Consider the following 24,330-nt stretch of genomic DNA (forward strand, 5'->3'; position numbering starts at 1 on the left):
GTAAATGGAGATGTGGGTTAGATAAACGTGTGTGCCTAACAAGTACTTCACAATCGAATGGTCAAGCTTTTAAACCGCCCTGATTGTACAAGTACATAGGACTTGTTCCGCTATTTCTGGTTCATCACTCGCAATCATTCGATTCGCCGTCCCCATTGTCCTTTTTGGGTGGTCTCTCCCGTAATGCTCTACTGTAGCCCCATCCACACCAGAGTGAACACAATCGAAGGAAGATTATATGTTGATTAGAACATCTGGATATGTATGACTCTATTTATTGATTGACGCAGAATCCTAACACTCACGAGTCCCTTATACCAAGCTCGTCAGATGAAAAGTCACTCAATCAGTGCGTCGGGGGGGAAAGGGGGGGAAGAAGAGTATGAAGAGGGCGAGGGAAATGGGGTCGACATGTGCTTCGGCAGATCAGAAACTATCACCTTTTTCATACTTGCCCATCATGCTCTGGTTTCCCATTGTGGTCCATCCTCGCACGCCTCACGCTACCTCTCGAACGCAGATGGTGGATGGCGTCTGCAAGCTTGCTGGTCAATGGAGATAGCTTGCTCGACCCACTCACCCCAGATTCATCACCCTGCCTCTTTCTGTACCTGTTCATAGAATGCCGGCTTGGGTTGTCTGAGTGACCTCGCCTGACTAACAGTTTTTCCTCAACTTGCTGGAACCGGAGACTCAGTGACTCGCTCCAATATCCAATCCAGACAGACAAAGCGACGACAAAGACAGTCACAGGCAATGCGGTTGCCCAGAAGATCCACAGGCCCTCCCCAAGGCTGCGGACGTCCTGTGTATTCATGCGGAGGAATCCCGCAACGAAGGACATGGGCAGGAAGATGACGGTGACAAGGGTGAAAACCAGAATAGCCTTCCCATGGTCCTCCTGCTGGATCTCGACGCTCTGAACCAACAGGGAGCGGAGCCGCGGTATACCCTCCAGGATTTGCTCGTACGAGTCGCTATCCTCCCACTGTTCCCGCCGTAATTTGTAAAAAAGAGGCCGTTCAAAGTCTTGAAACAACGCCTGACGTGTTGTCGTCGTCGCTAAAAATCCCTCTGGAGCGAGTTTCTCGTTGTAATTGTTTAGAATCGTCCAGGATTGCTCCATGACACCTTGGACGGCTTCTGTTTCTTCTTCGAGATTCTGTATCTCTTGCAGGAGACGGCGCCGGGGTCGACTATTGATCTCATAAATCTTCAAACATCGAAATGAGAAAGCCATCAACAATATAAGCAGATGAACGTCAATGGGGAGTGGAAGAGGTCTTGGCGGAGACGGGGAGAATACGTACCAAGTGGTCAAGCTGTTTTTGATATAGGCCAACCAGATCCAGTGGTCCCGGACGGTGTCGACTAGTCGTATGGCATCACATTGCAGTTGAAAAGCGTCGATTTGGTTCCCTGCCCTAACCCATTCGTGAATGTCATTCTCCGATGCCGTCGCCGAGGTGAAATGCACCTCCCGCAAGTGCTGAAGCACATTTTCAAGACGCGGGTATGACTGCCGATCCACACACTCAGTGCAATGGTCTACATCGCGATCAGGGTACTTGAGCTCTGGCAGTTGAGAGCTTCGAGGGGCCCAGTCGGCTCTGACAACGTAGTAGATATCGGGAGCTTTGGCAGGATCCGGACGACGCTTGGTGCCAGTGGTGGTATTCGGAGGTGTATCTTTTGCTGAACTGCGGCAATCCTCGAATCCATAAATCAACCCCGTACCAGAACTTCTTAACTACCACAGACGGGTAGTCCTGAGGGAGGAAGAATTCCAATAGTTCAACTAAGGTATCGAAGCACAGTCTCACTTGGGTACAGATGTCGAGATTCGGCTTTGTTTCATCTTTGGCCTTTCCTGATGAACCAGCTCCGCAGAAGCTGGTAACCCTCTTGGCGACTGCGTCCCTTGACGATTCGAAAAGACCTTTATAGATTGGCGCCTCTTTCTCACTAAGCTCACCGAGTCTATGAGCTTGAACTCGATTACCTTGGGTGAGATTCGAATCGATTTGACGAAGTTTAGTACCTGTAAATGAGAAGTGTCACCTATAGTCATTTGATATCTGCCAACATCGTCAAGTGGCGCGCTCCCCACGTCGCTAGTATTGCTTGCTAGATCCCCGGTGACTCTGTTAGTTGAAGGGGCAGATTTACCATGGTGTTGTTGTTTCACAGAATCAATAGGCCAGAGGAAGACAGGTGGCGGCGGATCCTGAGGTTTGTCCGCCTCGTTCCGATGCTTTTTCCAGGCCGGTCTCGGTTCTTTGGTTTGTCTCTCCTCGCCTTGTAAGGGGGGCTGGGAGTTCGAAGGAGATATATGTGCTTCAGGTCCCTCGACTACCTTCCTCGTTGTTCCACTCTTTTCATCCGTGTCCAGAGGACGTTGAGAATCTCCCGCAGGCGTTATCAAGGAGTCGAGAACGTCCTCGGGAAAGTAGAAGATATGGTCAAACTTGCCACCATCACGGCCAGCAGCGTTCATGATGATATTGGGGATACTGCGGATAATGTATTTTGGGTCTTTGCGTCTTTGCGTCTGCCATGTCTCAAAATCGACTTCCTCTTCCCGAATTACATCCTTCTTGATAATGAGAGCTCTGTTGTCTCGGCCTGGCAGAAGATCTGGTGATGGTGATGATGATGGCGATATCCTTCTAAGAGCCCAGTCTTGTTTCTTGCCTGCACTCTAGTCCTGTGAGAGGTTGTACTCAATTGACCAGCCGTTTCGCCGGGGCCTCTGTAAGGAACTAAAGCCAATGAATCGCCGTGATGTGACCTTCGTTGTCCGCTTCTCAAGCTGCTATTTCTGAAAGGGTTGATTGCAGGGTAAGATGGTTGAGTGGTGTCCGTGGTGTCCCTCCGGCTAGCGATTTCCTTCGGCCTCGGCTCGCGCTGCTTTTGAACATTGATGTTTTCATCAGCGGGAGACTCTGTTAACTCGGAAGGCGAGTCTACAATGTCCCCCTGGCTGCCCTCCACCAGGACCGAGTGGACCGTCGTCTGTTCTCTATGGTCTGCACGGTAATCATCAATGTGGTCTGTGACAACGTCATCAGAGTGTCTTGGGGGAAGATGACGCTGGTCGAGCTGGATTACATTGGCAACCTCGCGTTCAAGTTGATCTCGCCTCGCTTTTACTTGTCTTTCCTCATCCAATGTACTTGTCTTGCGTTGAAAGGGTGGTATTCCGTTTTCTTGTGTGACGCCACGTGCACGATCAATTGTATTGATTGATTGCCGGGTTCGTTTCGGTCTTCTTGACCGCGGACGCTCCAAGCTGACCTCACGGCGTCGTACGACAAGCTCATTTCGACCCCTAGGCCAATCGTTGTTAGGTGGCAGGTCCTGGCCACTGCTGGGTGGTGGGGGTGCTTGAGGCGGCGGTGAAGTCGAGTATAGCCAAACCCGCACCGTAGCGCTAAAGTCATTTTGATTACTGATAAACTGCTGCCACTCCGCAGCGGTGATCTCATTCCCGTCTTTGTCACTGAGACGGTACATCTCCGGTGTGGCTCCAAATCTTCGAGTGCAGAGTCCCACAACTTTGTCCATCCTAGCCTAGTCCATCATAAACCGGATGAGTCATTAATGAAAGTAGTATGGGAGTCGGGTATGAACATCAAGAAAGGTCCGCTTACAAACCAGGTCCGACACTGACCTAGGGGAATGAAGAAGGTTCTGTCGGTCGGGTCAAGCAGCCGAATGATCTGCAATTCACCAGTTTCGACCTGATTGGTAACGTCTTCCATCAGAATCAAAGGGCCAAGCATCTCATCAGCGGGATCTGGAGAACTCGTGACCAGGGTTCCTGGCCGATTGTTAAAAAAGACGGAATTGCAACGCCGACGGTGGCAATACCTGAACTGAACAGCAGTGCCCACAGACTGTGCATCGAGATCCCGGTCAAATTTCCCACTGTCTAGATAGGGTGTGGACAGGAAAATGACCCATTTATCGGGCTCTGTTTTCTTGTGCCCATCACATCGATCGACTCTTGCCCGGAGGAACTTTCCCGTAGTATGATCCTGCCCAAGCTCTGCGGCGACTTTGCCTAGTAAGATGGATGCGAGGCTGCGCTCGATCGGATCTAGTGATTCAATCGTCGTCGCAAAGGTCTAGCTTGCAAATTAGCTCTCGGTGGCGTATATATGTTTGCGTTCCGTTGTTCACCTGGAAATGCTGCAGCTTCCGGTGCGTAGTCTGTAGGTGGCTGCGACAGAGGAGGAGTTGTTAGGTCTGCTGGATGTTTTTTTCCACGTGTGGATAGGCTGCAACTTACATCCACTGAAACTGGTCGCTGTTCTTATATCCAGGGTCTGCAGTCTGGGATTGTACGACGCCGATTTCGCTCGCATCTTGGTCGACGTACCTACGGACACTAAGGATGTTTCTTCTTTCGATAGCCTCAATGTGGTAGCGTTGACGCGCATGTGCCAGCTGTTCGAGCCTCTGGCGCGTGGATTGCCTCGCAGGTGTTTGTGGATCAAAGTTTGAATCGCCAGGGAGGTCTTGAAGTTCGATATCAATGACATTGTCGGGTTGTCGATAGTTCACGCCGTATCTCTCGTATAGCAGTTCAGGTTCAAGAGTGCTCGAGCATATAGATTCTGAGTAGGATGTCTGCCTGCGGCGACCGCGGGTTTCAGGACTTCCAGAGCTCCTAATTCTGGAACGGTTCCGGGCACTGGGGTACTCACCATATTCGCTATGTGATGTCCTCCGGGTGACGATGGTACGCGTATCCGGAGGGGGAGGGGACCTAGTGGGAGAGCCATACGCCATTATGTTTTGCTTGTTGCTCTGCCCGACGAAATCCCTTGGTCAAGGCGGATGAAACAATTGACACACTCTCAACCAGCCCATAGGCTAGCCGTACGTGCTGCTGCTGCTGCTTGCTTGCCGATAAAGGACGTCGATGGGTTGATTGTTGGACAAGATGCTCCCAACAACTATGGTCTCCTGGGTGGCGTAAGGCTGTATCGGACACCGGCTGGTGCGTTGCCCGCACTAATATCAAGCACAATAACTGGACGTAGTGGCAAATAGAAAGAGTCCTTTGGTTCCGTACATATGTGAAGCATCTTAAACGGGGCTCGACCTCAAGTTTGTTTGGCCGATTGTTGATGATCATCAGAGCCGTAGCAAGAAGTGAGATGAAGATAAAAGAGTAGAGACGCCGCCTCGCAATGGCAGCTTGCTCCCAATAGCTCTGCGGTTGGGGACCTTACCACCTGTTTTACTTGAGTATTCCGAGGTCCCGAGCATGAGCTTGTGTCGGAGAGTCGAACGCCAACCCATCTCGGGCAAAAGGCTAGCTTGATGGCGTTTTGGAAGTGTGTCTGGTGTTCCCTACCTTTGGCCCCATTTGGTGTAGATGTTCTTTTCAATGCCAATGCAGGTCATCAGATGTAGGATGTACCAAGTCTTCCACGTGTGTGCTCGCGATTGGCGCCGCCATCTGCTTCCTCGTAGGAGACATACTGCAGCTAACTTGTTCTTTTGCAACGACCGGCAGCTTCTTCCGGCTAGCTCAGCTTCAGCCTCATTCCAGCCGGAGTGCGAGATGTGAGTCATGGGTGTTCGTTCAAGTCTTTAGGGACGCCGCAGGCACAGATGGGCATTGGAGGCATGGCTATCGACTTTCATAACGATACAATGTTCGTAGTCGTCGAGGCACGGATGGTGCCAACATGTGATAGATGAGATAGTTTGCAGAAGTGCCGGCCGAGGCTCTGCAGGAGTGACGGGAGAAGGAGAGGGCGCGGTTTAGCTGCTGCGCTTTAGGGGTCGAGGGGTGTACCTAGAGACCTAGCGAGTAGGCAGGTAGCTCGCGAGCTTGGTAGATAAATATGGACAAGGATGGAGTACATATGTAGCGAGGTATTAACTACTGTACGTATTGCTACGTACCGAGACACCTATCGGTGCCTAGCTAGCGAGTAGGTAATCAATGACCTCATTACAGCACAAGCCACTGATCCGAACCTTCAACCTTGGAGCAACGAGCTTCTTCGTGACATCAAACGCCCACCAGCCCACACGCCGGAACCACCGTCAATAGTCTTGGGTTATGGCCCTGTAGATTTCCAACTCGGCTGTCTGCTCCTCTCGCGTGTCTCCTCTTTGCGTTGGCCATACCACCAACAAATCAGAGTTAAAGCAGTCAACGGCATAGTAATGACCCAGTATATCCAGAAACGGTCCGAGATCAACCAGTGTTTCGCTCCCGTCGCATTATCTACGTTGAGTGTGAAAAAGCTCATGCTGAATATCGTCTGCGCGGCCCGTTAGCTACCTGTCGAGGGATGCTCTGAATCTTGGTGACATGGAAAAAGACTCACGCAAACAAATGTGGCCGGCAGGAAAGCAAGGGTAACTACTGCAATCGTCTTCATCGATGCACTATCGCTTCGCGCCGCGCTACTGATGTCGACCGTCATCCTGCTAATCATGACCGTTTCCCGCGTGTCTCGTTGGACCACGAGGTTGAAGCCCTGGTTATCTGTGTTAGATGGGCTCGAAGGAAGCAAACATAAGCCATACCAGATTGATCTCGTTCGACAGTCTCTCATTCAGAGACTTAGCTCGTCGCCCAAAATTCTCCAGAAGTCCGAGCCAAAACGACATCTCATTGTGAGGGCATTGTGGCTGCATCGAAGGCCCAAAGCCGCTTGGACATTGACAGAGCTTATCCGAAGCAGAACGGTAGTCAGCCAACAGCGTGTTGATGGTGTCGACAGCCACTGCCAGCACTTCGCAAGTATGGATGGTGTGTCGAGCGAGGTCGTGCAATTGAGCGAAATCGAGGACCGAATCAACATAATGAGCGGCGGATCGCGTCTTGGGATTCCCAGAGCAACGGTAAGCGAGATTGTCTTCTCAAAGGCACGTTGTGGTCAATACCTTTTCAATATCCCTGATCTGATCCCTCAGAGTCCAAACCGAGACATCGTACAGTCTCGATATTTCTGCAACAATCACACATTGCAGGAATGCCATGGCCTCGTTTGGTGCATCACCCTTTCCCGAGTTCAGTCTCTCGAGAAGTCCGTTCTGAAACACTGTTGGGGTATCGATACAGAAAGCCACCGAAGCCCCGCTGGACAGAGCATATATGAAAAATCCCATCTCATACCAGTCGTAGGCATATATCTGTTGAGCACCATTGACGACGCCTCTCAACTGCTTGATCAGGAACTGGAACCACGAAGCTGGAGAATGATTTGTTAGAGCCGGAGGTATGAAAGAGTCACTTGAGAGCCGTACTGTCCACCGGTGTCTTCTGGTTCTTGTCAAGACCGTGGGCGCTGCCCGCGTAGCCGTTGGCTAGGTGACAGACCTTTGTCCACAGCATCGACGGATATGCCCATTCGGTGCACATAAGCTCCCTCAGGTGCGTGTCATTCTGGAAGACTTCCCATTTTGCGAAGCTGCACCACACTCGTCAGGTCTTTGCTCCAATGCCCAGGGGAAGTGAGTACCTTACACAAATTGGACACCTTGCTCTGGCTGAGTCTGCCAAAAAAAAAAATATTTTAGTTCAAGACCTGTCAACTGATCATTCTATTGCCGACCTACTCTAAGAAATGCACCTGCGTCGACAGAGATCTTCTGAAATTTCCCATTTACTGCAAGTGGTCCTCAAGGTCAGTTCAATAGTGCTCTCAGAGGGGCTTGAATGGTGCCATAGGCCGTCAAACCTTGTCGAAATACCTCGAACGATGCCATCCTCTATATTCGGAATACTCTCCAAGGAGGTTGGCATGACATTGTCTGAAAAGCTCTAGAAAGACAAGGAAAGATAGAAGGTCGACAGGAAGATCAGGCTGAGGTTGCCTTCCCGGCCGCTCTTTATGTATATAACGTGTCCCAGGTCTGGTGGGGGTTGTGAAATGGGGGCGAAATAGTTGCTTGAGGCGCTGACCCAAAACGAGGCTGGTGCTTGAGCCGCCATGCAAGAGTCGGAATCGACCTACCGCTGCACCTCACCGAAGTCGTGCTGGGCAAGGCGGAGGACGCTTCTAACTCGTACCATGCCCTCTGTAATACTCCGTATTATTAATAGTCCGGAACCAGATGCTCTCCAATTGGGTTGCCACAGGACACCGGTATAGACCCAACCAACAATGCATTCACAAGTTCGATTCATTCCTCGTTATATTTATATCGCGACATCGACTGACCTGGTTCGATGAGAGGCGCCATCCAACACACTAAGACTGTCCTGGATATATCTGGTCTCATGAACCATTGCGGCTACTTGCTGCACTCTTTGAAAATCCATGATACGACTTCGGCATGGCTAGTACGGACGGCAATCTGGAGTGGATTATCTTGATTAAGCGGTGACAAATGGGCCACACCCCATCCGCTCAAGGTCTGGTGTATTTGCCATTTTCCCAGGGAGGCGGCTATATGGAGCGGTGTCATGTGAAGGCTATCCAAACATGTGTCTGGGTCGAATTCTTCATGTTGGTAAAGTTGCCTGATCTTTCTGAGGAGATCCAGATCGCAGGAACCTGAGCGCACCACGAGGTGAAGGCGAGTGTGCCCGTTAACGTCTCGAGCTCGTAGGTCATCAACCGACGCGACTTGTCGCAAGAAAATAGGTGTGGCCCTCTCAGCCGGCTTGCTGAAGGATCGTCTCGCCTTTGAAATTCGTGTGACGTCTCTATTTCTCGGTCCAAGAGCAACAGGGCGGTTGCCCCCGAATCCGGTGTAGAGCGCAGACAGATATGGAACGCTCTGTCTCTCCCTCGTCTGAGAGCGTGTTGATATCGGCTCCTTCATCCAATGCTTAAGCTAGCGAAGTTACGGCGTCTTCAGCGGCCCCGAGGACCAACCTCGGATGCAGGGATTTTCGCTATTCAGGAAGCATATCGTGTCTCTTTGGAATTGGTCAGAGCGGCAAGGACCTCTTGGGGAGCGTCCAGGTTTCGCTAGCATCGCGAAGCTCTTTAATATCTGTGAGGACCGACATGCTGAACCCAGAAGAGGCTTTCGGAACAAGGACAATATTTTCCGGCGACCAATCTATCTCCTCCGTGGCCCCCCTGTTTGTGATTGACTTTGGCACAGTCTGATGATCGTTTGGTAGCGACCAGGCAGAGTCGGAAGGACCGCCAGGCTCGGCAATTTCAGATGTTGATTCTGGGACAGAAGGCAGCATACTACAAAGGTAAGCAAACGGCACTTGCTCGTAGACAGGCCCGGTGATCAGTTCGTTTTCGAAAGCGAACCGCCTGGCCGGTTGTGGCTGAGGGCCTGACACATCCGCAATTGAAGTAGCTAAACGAGTGAAGACAGTCGAAGATGGTCTTTTGCGCCTCTCACTTCCCAGCTCTGAGCTCCCCAATCCCAGCTCCTCTTTCTATTATTGTAGCAGAAAAAGGCAATCCGACTGCGCTAGCATACATTTGTATCTATTATCTATCTTGTTCCTCTCGCGAGGTTTGAACGTCATTCAGCAATGTATGAAAGCCGCCATGTGTAGTAATATTTTCTCCAAATGTGGACCCATGCCTCCCCAAACATCAACCCGAAAACCTTGTAACCCCGAACTTGACTTTTCCTTGCCGATTGTCAAAATCAACCGCCCACCGGTAAAGGAGTGAAAACATAGAGAGAAAAAGAAACATAGGCCGCTTCGCTGTGCTGAAGGTGCAAGTCGTCATCATCCGGAACACCGTTTAGTGGATGAGGATAATGTTATGGAAGGAGCGTTAGACTTTCGTCATCATCATCGTAAAGCATGTAGATCGAATGGCCAGCTATGGCTGCTGTTGTTACTAGGGAAGAGGGCCATAGCAGATGTTGGTGACAAGGGGATCGCTCCCTATTTCGCTGATTCTTTTCTGTAAGATATTCCCGTCATGCCCCTTGCCTCTGTAAGTCTCGGTCTTGGTCTCGATAACGCCCGCCATAATAATGGTAGACAAATGGTGCTGTATAACCCGAAAAGAGATATGTACAAGTGTAGCAAGGTGAACTTGTGTATAAGTGATAGGGATCATAGAGGATTTGTACATGTCAGTTGCGGAAGATATCGGAAAGGAGTTTCAGGAGATTGCGTTTGTGTGGGAAGACGGGTAGGCTCCCTATTTCGATGCTCTTGTTGAAATTGTTGAAAGCGCGAGGCGGAGCAACAGACATTGGCCCGACAATCTCGCCATCACCGAGCTTGGGAAATTTGCCACTCTTGTCATCGATGACAGGAACAACTACCCTGGTGAGAGGCTTTTCGAGGACAGAGCTGGACGTGGTAGAGTCTTGCGTCTCCGAATCGCCGTCACTTAGACGGGCGAGAACTGGAGCTAGGGCGGTCCTCATACGATTGTGTTGCCGCTTCCACGTGTCGTCGATTGAAGCCCACTTCTCCTCCGTCAGCTTGTAGACTTTGGAGGTTGACCCGTAGTGTTCAGCGGTTCTCGTTATGTGCTTAGCATAGTGTGTTCGGGCCTGATCCCAGTTGTTGCGGAACTCGGCGTAAGAATCCAAGTCCATGATCTCGGGGGTGTACGGCTCAGGGTATATGGTGTAGTTGGCATGACCCAGACGAACGGCCCAAGGGTCAGAAGGGGCTTCTAACAGCTGCAATGGGGGAATTTCGCCAAAGGGACAATTGTTGACCGTATTTGTGCGGGATCTAGTATGCATAGAAACAATTGACGGTCTCGTCGACAAAGGGGGGGACGGCAGGCATGACAATGGCGCATCAAAGGACGTCCGTGAGCTCACAACAGCGGATTTAGGTGCAATGGCCGGTGATTGGAGAGGAGAATGGACAGGCTCATCTTTCTTGCAGAGCTCGGAGAACATGGGTGGCAACAGAGGTGTGGTAGCTTGCCCTGGCTCAGCTGGATCCTGTTCTGACCTTTTCTGTTCAATGTTGATGGGTCTCACATCCGCTTCTAGGCACGATGACTCGCTCAGCAGCGGCAGACTTGACGAGGGCGGATGGACGGTTTCATGTTTGGAGACGGCACTAAGAGCAGGACTGCAAATGTGTGAAGAGCTTAGGGACCCGGAACGAGAAGCGGAAGAGCTGATGTGGGTGACGATTGACAGCTGAGGTCCAGCGGCCGATCTGTTCTTCCACCGGCGTGATAGTGACCCAAACTTGCTGCTGAAGCGACCTCGCTGGGTTGATGAGGGCTGTTCCACCGATCTGCGTCGCTTCGACTGATAAGGCCCAGGGGTGACGATGGACCCGTCACTGGATGCTGCCAAGATCCAGTCGGGCTGTATCGCGGATATGGGTGAAGGGTGACCATAATCACTCGCGAAAGCCTTGTCATAGTCACTCCAGTCACATGTGCCGTCGTTGACCAACGTGTAACCATCGAACTCGTCTCTTTCCTGAGGCTCCTCGGTGACATCTTCCAACCGCTTGACTGATCCAAACATGTCGAGAGACTCTCGAGGGACGGGCGAGGATGCAGCGGAAGAGTTGGAGCCCCGAGAAGAATGGCCCTTGGAGAACATGGATGTAGTTGGTGAGGAAGTGTCGACCGAAGAGGTGGAAGAGCAAATGGCGGGCGCGGGCGTCTCGAAGGGATATAGAGTGGTATATTCCATGATGGTGAAGTACCGGTAATGGAACAGAACGGTATTATTCTCAGAGCAGGATTGAATAAGTCGAGCGAGTATTTGGAAACAAGAAGGAAAAGAATCCAAGGGACTGAGACTGGTCCGAGTCAGGTCACAGTCGGACAGCTGCGCGCATGATGGGCTTGGGTGAAGGAGGTCTCAAGTGGAATTGGGTAGCGGACGAGGATGTCTTGGTGGTGAGGTAAACACAGACCGGAGACTGGCATTGACTGGCAAAGCTGTGAAAAGCAGGGCAGTCGCAGCATTACCGAGTCCTGGTGGGCGGTAGTAATGGTGGTGGTGAATCTTGGGTGTTAGTCAACGGCGACTGCTTTCAGGCCAGACTCAGATTGACTGGTCGAGGCTGAGGGAAGGACGCTCTGCCTGTTTGCAAATGTCCCATCAGTCGAGTGCCATGTGTACACACAGAACGAGTAGTCGAATGGTGAATAGGGCAGAGAGGGAGTGTTGACAAGTCAAAGTGAAGCAGAGGCGTGAGTGGACAGAGTGAAAAAGTTGTGTGCCCATGGCCTTGGGCTCGTTGGCTGTGGGAGCTGTTGGGTCGAGTCGCAGCAGTGTCGCTTGTAGCCAATCCTTCGCTGCTCGCTTGGGCTAGTAAAGGCGGGCGCAAGGGTGCGACCCTGTGACTTTTCTCTCACCTCAAAACCCCAACACCAACCAACAAGCAGCCCCGCGTCAAGCCGTCAATCCGTCGAGCCCGCCAACGGCCCCCGGCCAGGATGGGAAAAGCTCAGAAGCAGCAATTGCATGGGTCCGAATCACGGCCTCGCCAGCAGAGGCGTCACCCACGACACAGCCCAGAGCCAGAGAAAGTCAGACTCTGGTGTGCCAAACAAACCCACCGCGCTCTCCCTCCTCACCTTCAACTCCGTTTACTCACTATTATGTGATCTTCCCTCCCGCTGTCCAATGGCACGTCTGTCTCCTTTCTGAACAAGAGGAGTTGCGGATGTTGTCCGGTGGACGGAGAAAGAGGGTGCTGTGGAGGCTCGTTTGGATTGCAAGAGAAGACAGAAGACGAGTAAGTTGAGAAGGGAGCTGGTCTTGCGGGCACTGCTGGCCTTCTGCTGCGACATGTCTGAGCTTTTGTGTGAGCTGCAGCTGGTGCTGTTGATGAGGTTTGTGGCTTGTCCGTCCCTGTTTGTGGTTGGCCCTGCTCCTGCGCTGGACTGACTACTGGGTATAGCTACAAAGGCAGCTAGGAGAGCGATGGCTCACCTGCCTTGCAGGTACAACAACCCGGCTTGTCGCATGCTTCAGCGGCACTCTTTGGTGAGCGGAGTCCTGCTGTTGCATGTGTGTTCCACCGCAGCACCAAGACAAGACACAGATTTTGAAAGTCCGGAGCCGCTGTAAAGCATCTGTCTAGCAGCTGTCTAGCCTTGCTAGCCCATGCGGTGCCATGGCGCTTGTGCCTTTGCCCGTGCCGCTTTCATGCTTCCGCCCGTCCTGGATGCTGGGCGCTAGAGGCACCAGAGACTAGGGAGGTACTGGGTAGTTGGTTCTGCAAGGAACCTGGAGCACTAGCTACCCTTAGGGTTATGGATGCAGGAACGGTATCAGATATACCCAGGCGGACAAACTTGCCGGTACAGTACCGCCGTGCTCGCCTTCTCATCCCTCAACGGCGGGTTTACATGCAACAAGAGCCAACACCACTGCTGCCGCTGGTCAGTTCTCAATCTCCTTGCTATCATTTGCATGGCTTCATCCCCCCTCTCCCTTTGTGTCATTTCCTTTTGGGCCTGTCAAGTCGTCTACATGTACACTAGGTACTCGGTCCTCCGTTGGGTACGGAGTAGGTAAGTATTCTACTCCTCGCAACTAACTACTCACAGTCATCGCAGCATCGCGAGGAAGCAGGAAGAATCCGGAGCGACCAGGCAATGCAAACTGCGCGGCCAACCGGCTGTGTACGAGCGAAGTCTGTTTGGTCTACTTAAGTAAGTTTACCTTAAGTGGCCCCTGGTGGCCCTCAATGCCCGCCATGCTTGCTCTTTTTCTCTCCCTCTTTGGTCCATGCTTCCAATCGCTCCACTCTAGTCGCCGTCATTGTTATTTGTCCGAATGGGCATGCATGGCATCATTGTTCTTACAAGGCAAAACGTATTCGTCTACAGAGGGCCGTGCGGAATCAGGGTGGATTTCCAGCACCCCCGAGACGGCGCATTGGGCCCTGGATCCTGGTTGCAACACTGCTCTTCCACTGTTGGATGACTCTATCAACCTACTCGCGAAAGGCGACGACCCAGTAAGTAAGTTGACAGTTACCGAGTATGCTTCCAACCTTAACTTAATGCCGCCGATACCTACCAAGTAGGTGTCCGCCATGGCTCAAGTATCCACAGCTATGTCTTCCGAGGTGTATGTATTGGGTACCGGGTACTCGGTACCGTCCCAAATCCCCTCTCTAAACGTTTCAGCCACAACTCTGTTTGAAAAAGCCCGAGACAATTCCAGTCTCCAACGTGCAGGGATACCGCAGTGGTTGGGGAAGTCGTAATCGATAGGGAGTCGTCTCAGGAAAAAAATCTATTCAATCCCCACATTGCGTCTCGATGAAGGCGTTGTCTGACCGGGGAGCGCCCGTATAAGAAACAGGGTCCTCGAGAAGCACATTCGGAGTACATACCTTGTGGGCTTGCCGAATATTCGGTAGTGCCATGCCACAGGTTCCAGAGCTTCTTGTGCTTTCCATAAGGAATGTAGCGAGTTAGATTTTGTGAAGTCTCGACGGTTGTACCACCTGGCTTCGAAGATCTCTTGTTCCATCGCTGTGGCTCTGCGGGGGGGGAGATTCCCCAACCAAGGGTACACCAGCGATATGTGGGTGAGTGTGGATTAAGCGTTCTTATGTCGGCAAGTACCAAGTAAGGTGGTTATAAAGCGCGTCCAGGGTCTGTGGCTAACCACGGACACAAAATTGCCCTCAGCATGTGACCGAATGCTTGGTTCGGCGTCGGGTACCCAAATGACACCCGGTCTTGACCTCGAAGGCATTGATATTGATCTTCTGCGACTGAAATAGCGGTTCAATGTCCCCTTTTGTCTGGGTTCGGTAGAGCCTTTGGTTGTTGTCGGTAATTTCCTTTGACTGCCATGCATCAAGAGGCAGTCTTGAACTCCTGATTCTTAACACAATCTTCTCTTGGTCTTTTGTCGAAGCTCTCGTGTTGATGTTCTTCCCTTTTGCTCCACGTGGCAGGAAGCGCGCTGCATGTCGAAACATGGCATGAAAAGGATGTTTGTTTCTCGGTACCTGGATTGCGGCCGTAAGTTTCGCAAATGGGTATTCAATCGGGTAGACCCTCGGGGCCAGAGCCGCTACAAGTAGAACGCCAATGATACCTGTTGCTTGGTCAAGTCGTAGGGTATGTCATGATTCATATAGACATACGTCGTAAAATGTTACGTGTCTTGACCCTCATAATCAGTATACCGTGTGGTGTGAGCCCGAGCAATAAGACCTTGAAATCATCACCACCTGCAATGCTCCATCCTTTGATCATGCTCACTGCTAACACGGTGGTACCCTAGATGAGGGCCTGCGCATGTTGCTGTATATGCGTCGTTGCGGACACTGGTCGCTGGAGTAGTCAAAGTTAATGACAGCAGCAAAAGCCATACTGCTTTGCGCTGATTCAATCACGTCGAATACTTCGACACCCAGTATCTTGACCAGAGCTTTTTCTGTTCCTCAGTGCCCTTGAACTATATGTCCCAACATGTTAGTGAGAAGAGAAAGCTAACGTGAAAGGGTAGGAAGAGAAAAGTAGCAGAAGCACCAAGATCACAGAGGACCTACCTCGAAGTCGACCTTATAGATATCTTCGAAGCCTTCCTCGAGCGTAGGTTCCTGGAATCTCTGGACGAAGGAGCGAAATGCAATGCCAGGGAGTTGGGTCCGGTTTTCGGGATTCATCTGTTTATGAGCAAGGGAAAGGTGTCAGTTTTTTGGGGCCTGGGTGTAGGTAGAATGTAGATTGACAGCTCCAAGCCCTGCAACAAGTACCGAGTCTCATATGAGGGGCTGATACACACCATATTTGGATTCATTGCCCTCACAGCATCATTATGCTCTGCAAGGCGAGTCGAGGCTGTGAAGCGAACACACCGGATAGGGACATTGAATTCACGGGCTACTTTCACCCAGTACGCCCGGGTTTCCATGTCCGCATTCGTGTTATCTGTGATTGTAGCATGAGTGTCAGTGTGTAGGGGATGGCGCGATGCGGTGGCATGCAAAGGAGAGGATTGACAGGTGGAGGGCTGAGGCGGGGAACGGAAAGGTAGAATTCGGCTGGATGAGAATTTGGCATATGATGTAAAGTAGGATATTGTGCCCAGATGATCGAGTCAGTGCGATTACAACAGAATCTGGGGAAGATCCGCGAAGGATTGTAGGACAGGGGCAACAAGAGATGTCGGGCAGTGTTGTACAAAACTGACATCGCATGCTAGACATTCCGTTTTATGTGTGACATTTCTGCACGACATGTCATTTTGTCCCTGTCCTGCAGGTGGCATGGGTCACCGTAGAGGCGGAAAGGGGTATGGTTGAACGAGCCAACATCTCGAGCAACAAGAACATCGAACATACCGACTGCCACGGATAACCCTGCCTCCAGGAGTTCCTTTGCTTTCCTGATGCATTTCTCGCGCTGTACGAATATAGCAATGTCTCAGCTTAAAACGGTTCTTTTAGGGCAGGCCGCATATGTAGGGGCTGACATTGTAGGGTATCGTGTCACAATGTCTAAGCAACTCTGGCAAAGGAGTGGCGGTCGCGAAAAGGGCATGGAACTCACCGTTTTGAGAATATCTTGATTAACTCTCTCATAGCCAAGTGGTTGGAGGACGTCCCAGTAGAACGTGCTTTTTCCAGCGCCTGGTGAGCCACAAAAAATGACCAACTCGTGGTGGCTGTTCTTAGTGAACGGCGCGGATATGGCGCTCTCCGCTGCGCCATTCACAGGAGGCTTTGCGGCTTCAAGATGCTTTGTCGGGTCAAAGACGTGCTCGTACGGTTCTGTAGTCTCATCGAGAAAGAATTCTTCGGGGGTCTGAAACTTGATGCCAATGTTCGCCGCAAGGTCCCTGGTAGCCAGTGAGCCTACGGGTTGCGAGTGTCATCGCCTTAGCAAGTACCTGTCGGATGTTGCATGATCCTTTCGTCTCTTGTCGCTCTTATCTCTCCCAGCAGCATCACCCACATAGAACGAGTTTGTCATGTCCACAGCTCCTTCAGCCTGAAGATCATAGTCTTCTAACACCTCCTCCCACATCCCCACACGAGGCTTGCGGTATCGGTCTTGGCCGGTCGCCGCGTAGACACTGATGGGCAAGTCGAGTTGGTGCAGGATTGAATTGACCTGGGTTTTGAAGTTGGCAAGGCTGGCCATGTCGTTCTTGAGCGTTTTGGGATTATCCTTCAGGCTGATGGCTGACTGGTTGCTGAGAATGACGAGGAGATAACCGTCATTGTGGAGAGACTTCAGTCGGTCGGGAACTGATGGATTCCACCACTTCCAACTCACTGCAGATCTAGCCCATTTGCTTCCGGTATTAGGAGCCACGAGAGTGTCATCCAGATCGAACGCTGCGATCTTGACGGGTGGCGCGCGCGGCTGAGGTGGTTTATGGGGCACGTTATATCGGCCAATGATGAGGGTTTGGTCAACGGTGCGCCATACGAGCTTCTCTGGTTCTTTCTGTGACGCAGGCTTGAAGAAACTAGCTACAGCCTTATCTGGATCACATCAGCATTTTACGACGGGATCGGCTTCTTCTTCGTACTGGTGGTAGTCGATTCAATTTTGCGCTTGACAAGCGGTGGAGAGATAGAACCAGCGGGAGGAGGGGCTGATCGCTTCATGGTGTAGAATCGGCTCGGGATATCTGGATCAAGGAGAGGAAAGTGGAAACAAGGGACAGGTCGAGGACGAGGATAGCGACTCAATGGAGTCAGCCATGGACGGGAAGCCAGATTAAGGAAGAGAAAAGGACTTGCAAGGGCTAGGTGAAGATGTCCTTTTTTGTCAGGTACTCGATACTTTTGGCGGCAAAAGTGAGAAGCCAGAAAACTCGACGCGCCGCACCGCGTTTGAAAAGACGTCATTCATCCCTTGATTCGCGTCACGTGCAAGCGGATGAGTCAGCGGCAGTAAGGCGAGAAGGCTGCCACACGAGCAACAGCACCAATCTCCATCAATTCAAGTTCTACCTGAAGTGATAGGCAGCCGCGTATCCAGCGACAATCTATCGCCCGGTGTTAGATCGACTGCCTGCCTCAACGCTTCCTTGACGGCCAATAGTTGTCGGGTTGCTCGCTCCTTAAGCTCTGGATTGTTTCCATCAACCACATCAATGGATGCCTGGAGGATATAGCCGCCAGAGCCATCCAACTCGGGTAGGTCATTGATGCTGGATGAAAATGATTCGTCCGAGATAGCTTCATCCGCGCCTACTTCGGGGAGCCGTAATACCTGGTGCAGGAAAAGAGTAGTGTCATGGTCGTAGAACCTTGACCCAACAACCATGTAGCGAGAAACATAGCTGTGAGCTGGTCAGCCCTGAATTCAGCCTTTGCGGGGACGGAGAGATCATACTCATAGCCAAAATTATCGAGAAACCTGATAAAATTCCCCTCGTCCATCGGCGTCCGGGATATCAGCCTGGAGCTCACTGCCTGCTTTCCCGCATCTGGAGTGTCCCTGAATTCAAAGGACCATTTCACGCTTGACTTTTCCGCCGCTTGGCCACCACTGCCATTTGTCATGGTCACGTCGCCGTTCTCTGCAACCCGAGCCGGTTTCTCCGGCAATACCTCTCCAACAAGCTGGACATAGTACAGGCCGGCATTGAGCATGTTCTTGACGCGCTGGATATCCTGCTGTCGCTGGCTGGCGAGATGCGATGCACCAATAGACTGGACGAGATCGACCCCAGGAGGCTGACGCGCCTTGAAGACCAGGTGGATCTCTTTGGCATCTTGGGGCTGCATACGTGCAAAGCCGGCTAATTGCTGGAGCATTCGATGATGGTCATCCTTGCGCACTTGACCATACAGGGCGAACTCATGCATGGCGGAGGGTATTCAGGGAGCCCTGATACCCGAGGTCCAGATTAGGTGTTGATTACTCGCTGGGGAATGGTTGGATTCGATCTGCCGATATGTCGTGCTTCGGGAGACGTGGCTCGTTGTGGCAATCGGGGTCTGTCAGGAGACACATCATCTGAGAGCTGGGATGTACTGGCACTTGGTAGATGTATTTGTTGCTAGGGAACGAGCGGACATGTTCTCGAGTCAATGGGGGGGAATTTGCGTTGCGTGGAGCATCGGACTTGGCGGCAACTCGAGACAAGCGCCTCGTCGAGAAGAACAAGCTATTAAGTACTGGATAGACAGATCAAGAAGCGACACCCAATGGCACGAATCTACTTATTCAACCATCGGGCACGTTGCAGAAGCGCCGTATTGAGGTGGCCAGACAGAGTCGCTTAGTCTGAATAATTCTGTTAGTGGCACTTGGTACTGTATGTAGGTGGTACTGTAATAGTAATAATGATAATATTATCATTACTGTTATGGAAAAAGTTTGTTCCCGAATCGGCAAAATGATGCCCGTGACGGGTCGTCACGCCTTTCACGCCTTTCTCCGAACATGGACATTTTCAAGCTCTCACAGCTCCCGAGCTACTAGATAAACCCGCAAAACCCTCTTCTTTCGACGGGCACGCGCGCTGCCCGGACTTGTCAACCACTCCTCTATAACCCCTTGTGCTCTCCCCAGCCACAAGGACAACGCCCATCATCTTCTCCGTGCGTCCCTCCCTGCCTCGCTCCTTGCGGTTGTCCGAGCTCGGCCGCGCGAACGGCCACATGTAAAAGAAATTCCAGTTCGGATCTAAGGAAGCATAGGAAGAGCCCCAGCGCAACACTCTCAGGTGGACAAGACAACACTGCTACACAGCCAAAGGCAGATAGAATTTGTCTACACCTCTGACACACCTGCCCAACGACCAGAGCTTGGACACCCGAGCTCAACAATCCACAATGCGCCCCTCCCTCGTCCTCCGCGCAGCCCACCAACGCACCCCCCTCATAAAATTCCTCGGAAAACGCACACCACCCAGTACGTGTTCTCTCGTTTCCCCATAACACTCGTTGTTACTAACCCATATCTCCTTGCAGAATCCGTGGACCACACTCCTCACGCCCACCCTGCTTCACCTACGCACTCCCTCCCCGAAAGCTTCGCCGCCTACCGCTCCAAAGCCCAGCAACATGGTCCCCTACGAGGAGGTGGCGGCAACGGTGGGGTGCCGTCCTCCTCATTCTCATCTGTAGCTTCATCAGGCTCGTCCATGACATACGGTGCCATCGGGGGCACGCCGGGAAAGGCATTAGGGCCGATTAAACCCAAAGAAGGAGAATTCTTCGACAGAGACGAGTTACCCGCCCGATTCCGTCGGAAGGCCTGGTCGGAAGAGGAGATTGAGGCGGTGAGTAGTGGAGGGGCCAGCATGTTTGGTTAGACGCGAGAAGCGGGAGGGTTTTCAGCAGCAGAAAGGCGAATTCGGGCTTTTGGGAGCGGTGGTTTCGGCAGATAAAGAGGTTTCTGTGTACAGCATTTGTGGGGGTTTTATTCAGCTGGCGCCGATTTATCGGTATTCGCCCTTTGACTTCCCGAGACTGTGGCAGCTTGCGGTGGCATGGGGCATGAAGCGTGGTGTTGGGTCAACTTCTGACAGGGAGGGCTGGAGACACACGACGCGACGCACAGCTCCTGGTCCAGTCTCATCGACGACACCTGTTGACGCATAGGCCAAGGGGGAAATGAATCTCCAAGTGCGCAGGCTCATGCATTCTACGCCACTCGACAGCCATCTGTGCATGTCCAGTAGAGGTACAGATGCAGACACAGATCCCTTAGGACAGCACAGCCAGCACCACCGCCGCCGCCGCCAGGTACGGGAGAGCTAGAGCTTGTACATACATACAACACCCATTCCCGATCCCAATACATTGGATACTTTTTGCACTATCTATATACGCACTTACTTTTGAGACACCAGAGCCAGAGCCATAATCGGGCTCAGACCTAGACCCAGACGGAGGAGTGGAGAGGACAACGCCCGAGAAGGGAGGACAATGGTCGATTCGTCTGTTCACCGCATCGTATATATGTATGAACCTAACCTACAGCAAGCTTTCACAAATACCCATGGGGCTCCGAGCTCACGAGCTATCATCAGACCTCTCGCGTCGTCTAAAGAGTATATATATGTCCCAGCTATGAACGCGTGTAGTTAAACAATAGTGAGTGTGCGTATACTCCGTACATTGTGCCCTAAAATCTGGGCCCGCTCTGCTTCCTTCGTACTGTGCTCCATACCTATTAACATACATCGTATCTTCGTCACCTTCCTTGCAACTCGTACCTTGTGCCGTGTGCTTTGTCCCGAGTTCCGAGTCGGACTCTACCTTTCAAGATGAAACAGACAGAGAGAAAGAAAACCGGTACAAGTGATAGGTAGACAAAAGACACGGTTTGTTTGGGGGGAGGGGGTGTTGGGGGGGGGAACCGGAAAATAAAAGTTCGTCTCAGCGCTCCATGCGCCGCCACAATCGTCCCCAGAGAGCTCTCATTCCCGTCCCCATCCGGCCTCTTTTCTCTCCCTGTGCTTTTCGAGCTTCGCTTCGGGGAGGCACAGGCGGAGGTGAACTAGCATTCAGAGCCCAGAACATCGATGGCATCGCATTCTCCGATACGGCCCGGGACCGTCGATTCGTGCTTGTATTTGTGTTTGAATTAGCGATGCCAGAGTGCGCTGTGAGAGAAGTTTGTGAATGACGAATCTGCCCGTGCCAGTAGCTGGTGCGATTGGGCCGGTAGCGCGATATATCTGGCGGAGGAAGGGCTGCCTCTGGGTCCTCCCTTTCATCTCCCGCAGTGTGTAGGCTGCTTGTATAGCCGCTCTGAATGTCAACAGAGACGACATGGTCATTGGAGAAGAGAGATAACATATCATCCATCTCGTCTGTGTACCCGCTTTCAGTGGTCACCTTCTGGAACTGCCTGCTAAAATTCAAAGGATGTTGATGCTGGAGTCTCAGTGCTATGGGCTTGGGCATCGACTCGGCTTCTTCTCCTGTTGCGAATGACTCAGGTGGACTGGCCCTCGAAGCGGTTTTCTTTGGAACAGGGCTATTCGGTAATGTCCAATTGTCACTGTCCTGTTGTACTGCCTCCATGCCACGTCTTGCAACACCTCCCATCCTGGGAAATCGCGACAATGATGCCAACTTCCGTAATGTTCTCGGTTCGTCTTTCTGTTTCTGCGATGTCCGTGACCTCCATCGGGAGTTAGGCCTCGACGTGCTCGGTTCATGGATGTGCTCGCTCTGGTCATCATACCGCACGATGGAGGGTACACCGAACTCGGGCATTGTTACAGGCCTTGACACTTTGTAGACCGATCCCGGTAGTGACTTGACCATTCTTCTACCGGATCTCTTGGGCGACATTGCTGGCAGCGAAGGAGACGGGATGGGTGTGGGGATCTTCATCCTTATCTCTTCTTCTGACTTCGGTTTGGGCTTTAATTTGGGTTTCTGAGATGATGGTGGCGACATCTTGCGCCCGGAATCAATTTCTAGAAGATGCTCGTGCATCCACTCATGACTGCGTCTGTGAATGTAGATATTGGGCATAACATTATCTATGGGATCGCAGACCTCTTCGTCCTTGCAGTCGTCAGTGGGTTTGGAGAAGTCAGCCTCGACACGCTGGAACTCTGGCTGGTCGGGTTGTGCGGCACTAGATACTCGGGTTGTGCTGGTGATATCTGCACGACCTTCGGATTTGGACAATTGTGGAAAGACTCGGGCCTCGTCGTGCCATTCATTTGTGATTTGAGCATTCAATCCCATGCTTGGCAGCAACCACGATAGATGCCTTGACTCTACAACCGGACCATGCGAGAACAGGGACCCTACTGGTTCCTCGGTCTTCATTCCGCAGAGCGCTGCACGTTTCTGCAGGCGTGCGGTTTGAAGCTCGCAGCTACCCAGGCTGAAAGGCCGTCGTCGGACTTGCGGCTCTGTTGGACCTCTTCTCAATGTCGCTTCATTTCCGAACTTGTCTCTTGTGTGCAGCACGGATACAAGAGTAAATTCATCGTGAAGATTAGGAAACTCTTCTGCCGACTTCAAGATGCTCGGGTCTAGAGCACCAAGTTCCGAAACCGAGGTATTTGCAGACGGTGATTTACCCGGTGGCGTTTGAGGGATGTGTCCATGGGTGTTCCTACTGACCTCATCACTAGACAAGTCAGCGAAGTTGATGCAGGCTCGATTGAGTGACTGCCGACGAGATGTTTGAAGCTTCGAGATTTGTGCCGCAGCTTGAAGCACGGGCGTCTTGTGTATAGTGTTATAGTTGCGGGTCGCCTGTGGGAAAATTGAGTGCACATCGTCCTCCCCTGCAGTAACTCTCGGCGAGGAGGCGAGAAACTCCCGAATGGAAAGAAGCGGCTCAGCATGGCCATCTTGCAAAGATTCTCCTAGCCAAGATAATGGCAGATCATCCCGATTTTGAGATCGAGCTGCACCTCTTAAACCTCTCCTTGGCTCATACGTCTGTGCCGCAATGGGCGAGAGGAGCTTCTGCTCAGGTTTGAAAATAGCATTCTTGGGATAATATGCTGGTTTCGCCTCTGCTCTGAATGGATCTTGTTCCACAGTGAATTCTAGACTTTCGACATGGTGCACAAAGGGTGAGGACAGGCAGGAACCAGGTGACGCTCTTCCGTTTGGTGTAGTAGAGGTACAAGGCCAAAAATCGTGGTCTGCAATCCCAGTCGTAGTGGATTCATTCTCCGAGTTGACGATTACCTTTCGCTCACTGGTTGGAGGATGAGTGTCATCGATCGCTCCTGTTGACTGGTTACGATTGGATACTTCATCATTTCGAGACTGCTGGGTAGTTGTTATGGCACCAGGAAAGACAACACTCTGTAGTTTCGACGACCTTGAGGATGTAGACGTTGTATTCAATGTCGAACAACGAGCATGAACCAGAGGGTCAGAAGAAGCCCTCGCTCTCGATTTCGCCGTGGAAATGAATTGTTGAGGCAATGGTGGCAGCGTACCGGCGAGATGCCGGGGGGCCGCCAGCGACTTCGGATTATCCAATTGCTCCTCCCTCGACAGGCTGATAATGCCTCGACTGGAGTAATTGGCCAGAACGACACTGTGTGAGTATTTGTTTGGCATTGATGCTGTCTAAGGACATGTGGTACACAACGAGGACTCTTGAGTTGGTGAAAAAGAAAAGGGGGTACCAGACTAGAGGAAAAGGAAGAACAGGGTTACCTTGACGGACTGCAGAGTTCAGACCTCGAGCTGGGCAGCAGGCTTCGGTTGAAGCCGTGTTTAGGTCAAGAACTCTCTGGATGCCGTTATTGGCTTTCTCGTGTTCATGTCAAACTTTATGGTCGTCCTGGGCCAAATAACCGTGCAGTCGCGATGGGAGGGGCAGAAACAGAAAAAGAAACAGCATTTCGGGGATATGTTGAATATGTTGCTTGCATGTGTATTGACTGGGCAGATGCGAACATATTGCTATGGCCACGGCCAAGATCGGTCTGTGACATGACTATGAGGAGCCGAGGAGCGAAAACGGGTAGCATCATTGGAGG

General features: G+C 51.8%; 7 protein-coding genes across 7 annotated transcripts; 1 reads left to right on the plus strand and 6 right to left on the minus strand.

Moving 5' to 3' along the window:
• Positions 1-445: 445 nt before the first annotated feature.
• On the minus strand, positions 446-4,797 carry A1O5_05135 (uncharacterized protein; the record flags this gene model as incomplete). Its single annotated transcript, XM_007745738.1, has 7 exons — positions 446-1,700; positions 1,738-2,041; positions 2,170-2,694; positions 2,733-3,573; positions 3,654-4,130; positions 4,186-4,225; positions 4,295-4,797. The coding sequence occupies 7 exons, from the start codon at positions 4,795-4,797 to the stop codon at positions 446-448; spliced, it is 3,945 nt and encodes a 1,314-aa protein (XP_007743928.1).
• A 1,286-nt stretch (positions 4,798-6,083) lies between these two features.
• On the minus strand, positions 6,084-7,369 carry A1O5_05136 (uncharacterized protein; the record flags this gene model as incomplete). Its single annotated transcript, XM_007745739.1, has 5 exons — positions 6,084-6,290; positions 6,357-6,509; positions 6,559-6,855; positions 6,919-7,226; positions 7,282-7,369. The coding sequence occupies 5 exons, from the start codon at positions 7,367-7,369 to the stop codon at positions 6,084-6,086; spliced, it is 1,053 nt and encodes a 350-aa protein (XP_007743929.1).
• Positions 7,370-10,044: 2,675 nt separating this feature from the next.
• A1O5_05137 (uncharacterized protein) lies at positions 10,045-11,592 on the minus strand (the record flags this gene model as incomplete). Its single annotated transcript, XM_007745740.1, has 1 exon — positions 10,045-11,592. The coding sequence occupies one exon, from the start codon at positions 11,590-11,592 to the stop codon at positions 10,045-10,047; it is 1,548 nt and encodes a 515-aa protein (XP_007743930.1).
• Positions 11,593-15,270: 3,678 nt separating this feature from the next.
• A1O5_05138 (uncharacterized protein) lies at positions 15,271-17,500 on the minus strand (the record flags this gene model as incomplete). The annotated part of the gene is made up of 7 exons (XM_007745741.1): positions 15,271-15,336; positions 15,431-15,547; positions 15,667-15,812; positions 16,226-16,286; positions 16,434-16,722; positions 16,774-17,374; positions 17,422-17,500. 7 exons carry the CDS (start codon positions 17,498-17,500, stop codon positions 15,271-15,273), a joined length of 1,359 nt encoding a protein of 452 aa, XP_007743931.1.
• A 337-nt stretch (positions 17,501-17,837) lies between these two features.
• A1O5_05139 (uncharacterized protein) lies at positions 17,838-18,709 on the minus strand (the record flags this gene model as incomplete). Its single annotated transcript, XM_007745742.1, has 2 exons — positions 17,838-18,180; positions 18,234-18,709. 2 exons carry the CDS (start codon positions 18,707-18,709, stop codon positions 17,838-17,840), a joined length of 819 nt encoding a protein of 272 aa, XP_007743932.1.
• Positions 18,710-19,681: 972 nt separating this feature from the next.
• A1O5_05140 (uncharacterized protein) lies at positions 19,682-20,163 on the plus strand (the record flags this gene model as incomplete). Its single annotated transcript, XM_007745743.1, has 3 exons — positions 19,682-19,760; positions 19,820-19,930; positions 19,985-20,163. The coding sequence occupies 3 exons, from the start codon at positions 19,682-19,684 to the stop codon at positions 20,161-20,163; spliced, it is 369 nt and encodes a 122-aa protein (XP_007743933.1).
• A 1,069-nt stretch (positions 20,164-21,232) lies between these two features.
• On the minus strand, positions 21,233-23,905 carry A1O5_05141 (uncharacterized protein; the record flags this gene model as incomplete). The annotated part of the gene is made up of 1 exon (XM_007745744.1): positions 21,233-23,905. The coding sequence occupies one exon, from the start codon at positions 23,903-23,905 to the stop codon at positions 21,233-21,235; it is 2,673 nt and encodes an 890-aa protein (XP_007743934.1).
• Positions 23,906-24,330: the final 425 nt, after the last annotated feature.

This window comes from Cladophialophora psammophila (assembly GCF_000585535.1).
Source record: "Cladophialophora psammophila CBS 110553 chromosome Unknown aczJe-supercont1.7, whole genome shotgun sequence".
In the NCBI taxonomy this organism is placed as follows: domain Eukaryota; kingdom Fungi; phylum Ascomycota; class Eurotiomycetes; order Chaetothyriales; family Herpotrichiellaceae; genus Cladophialophora; species Cladophialophora psammophila.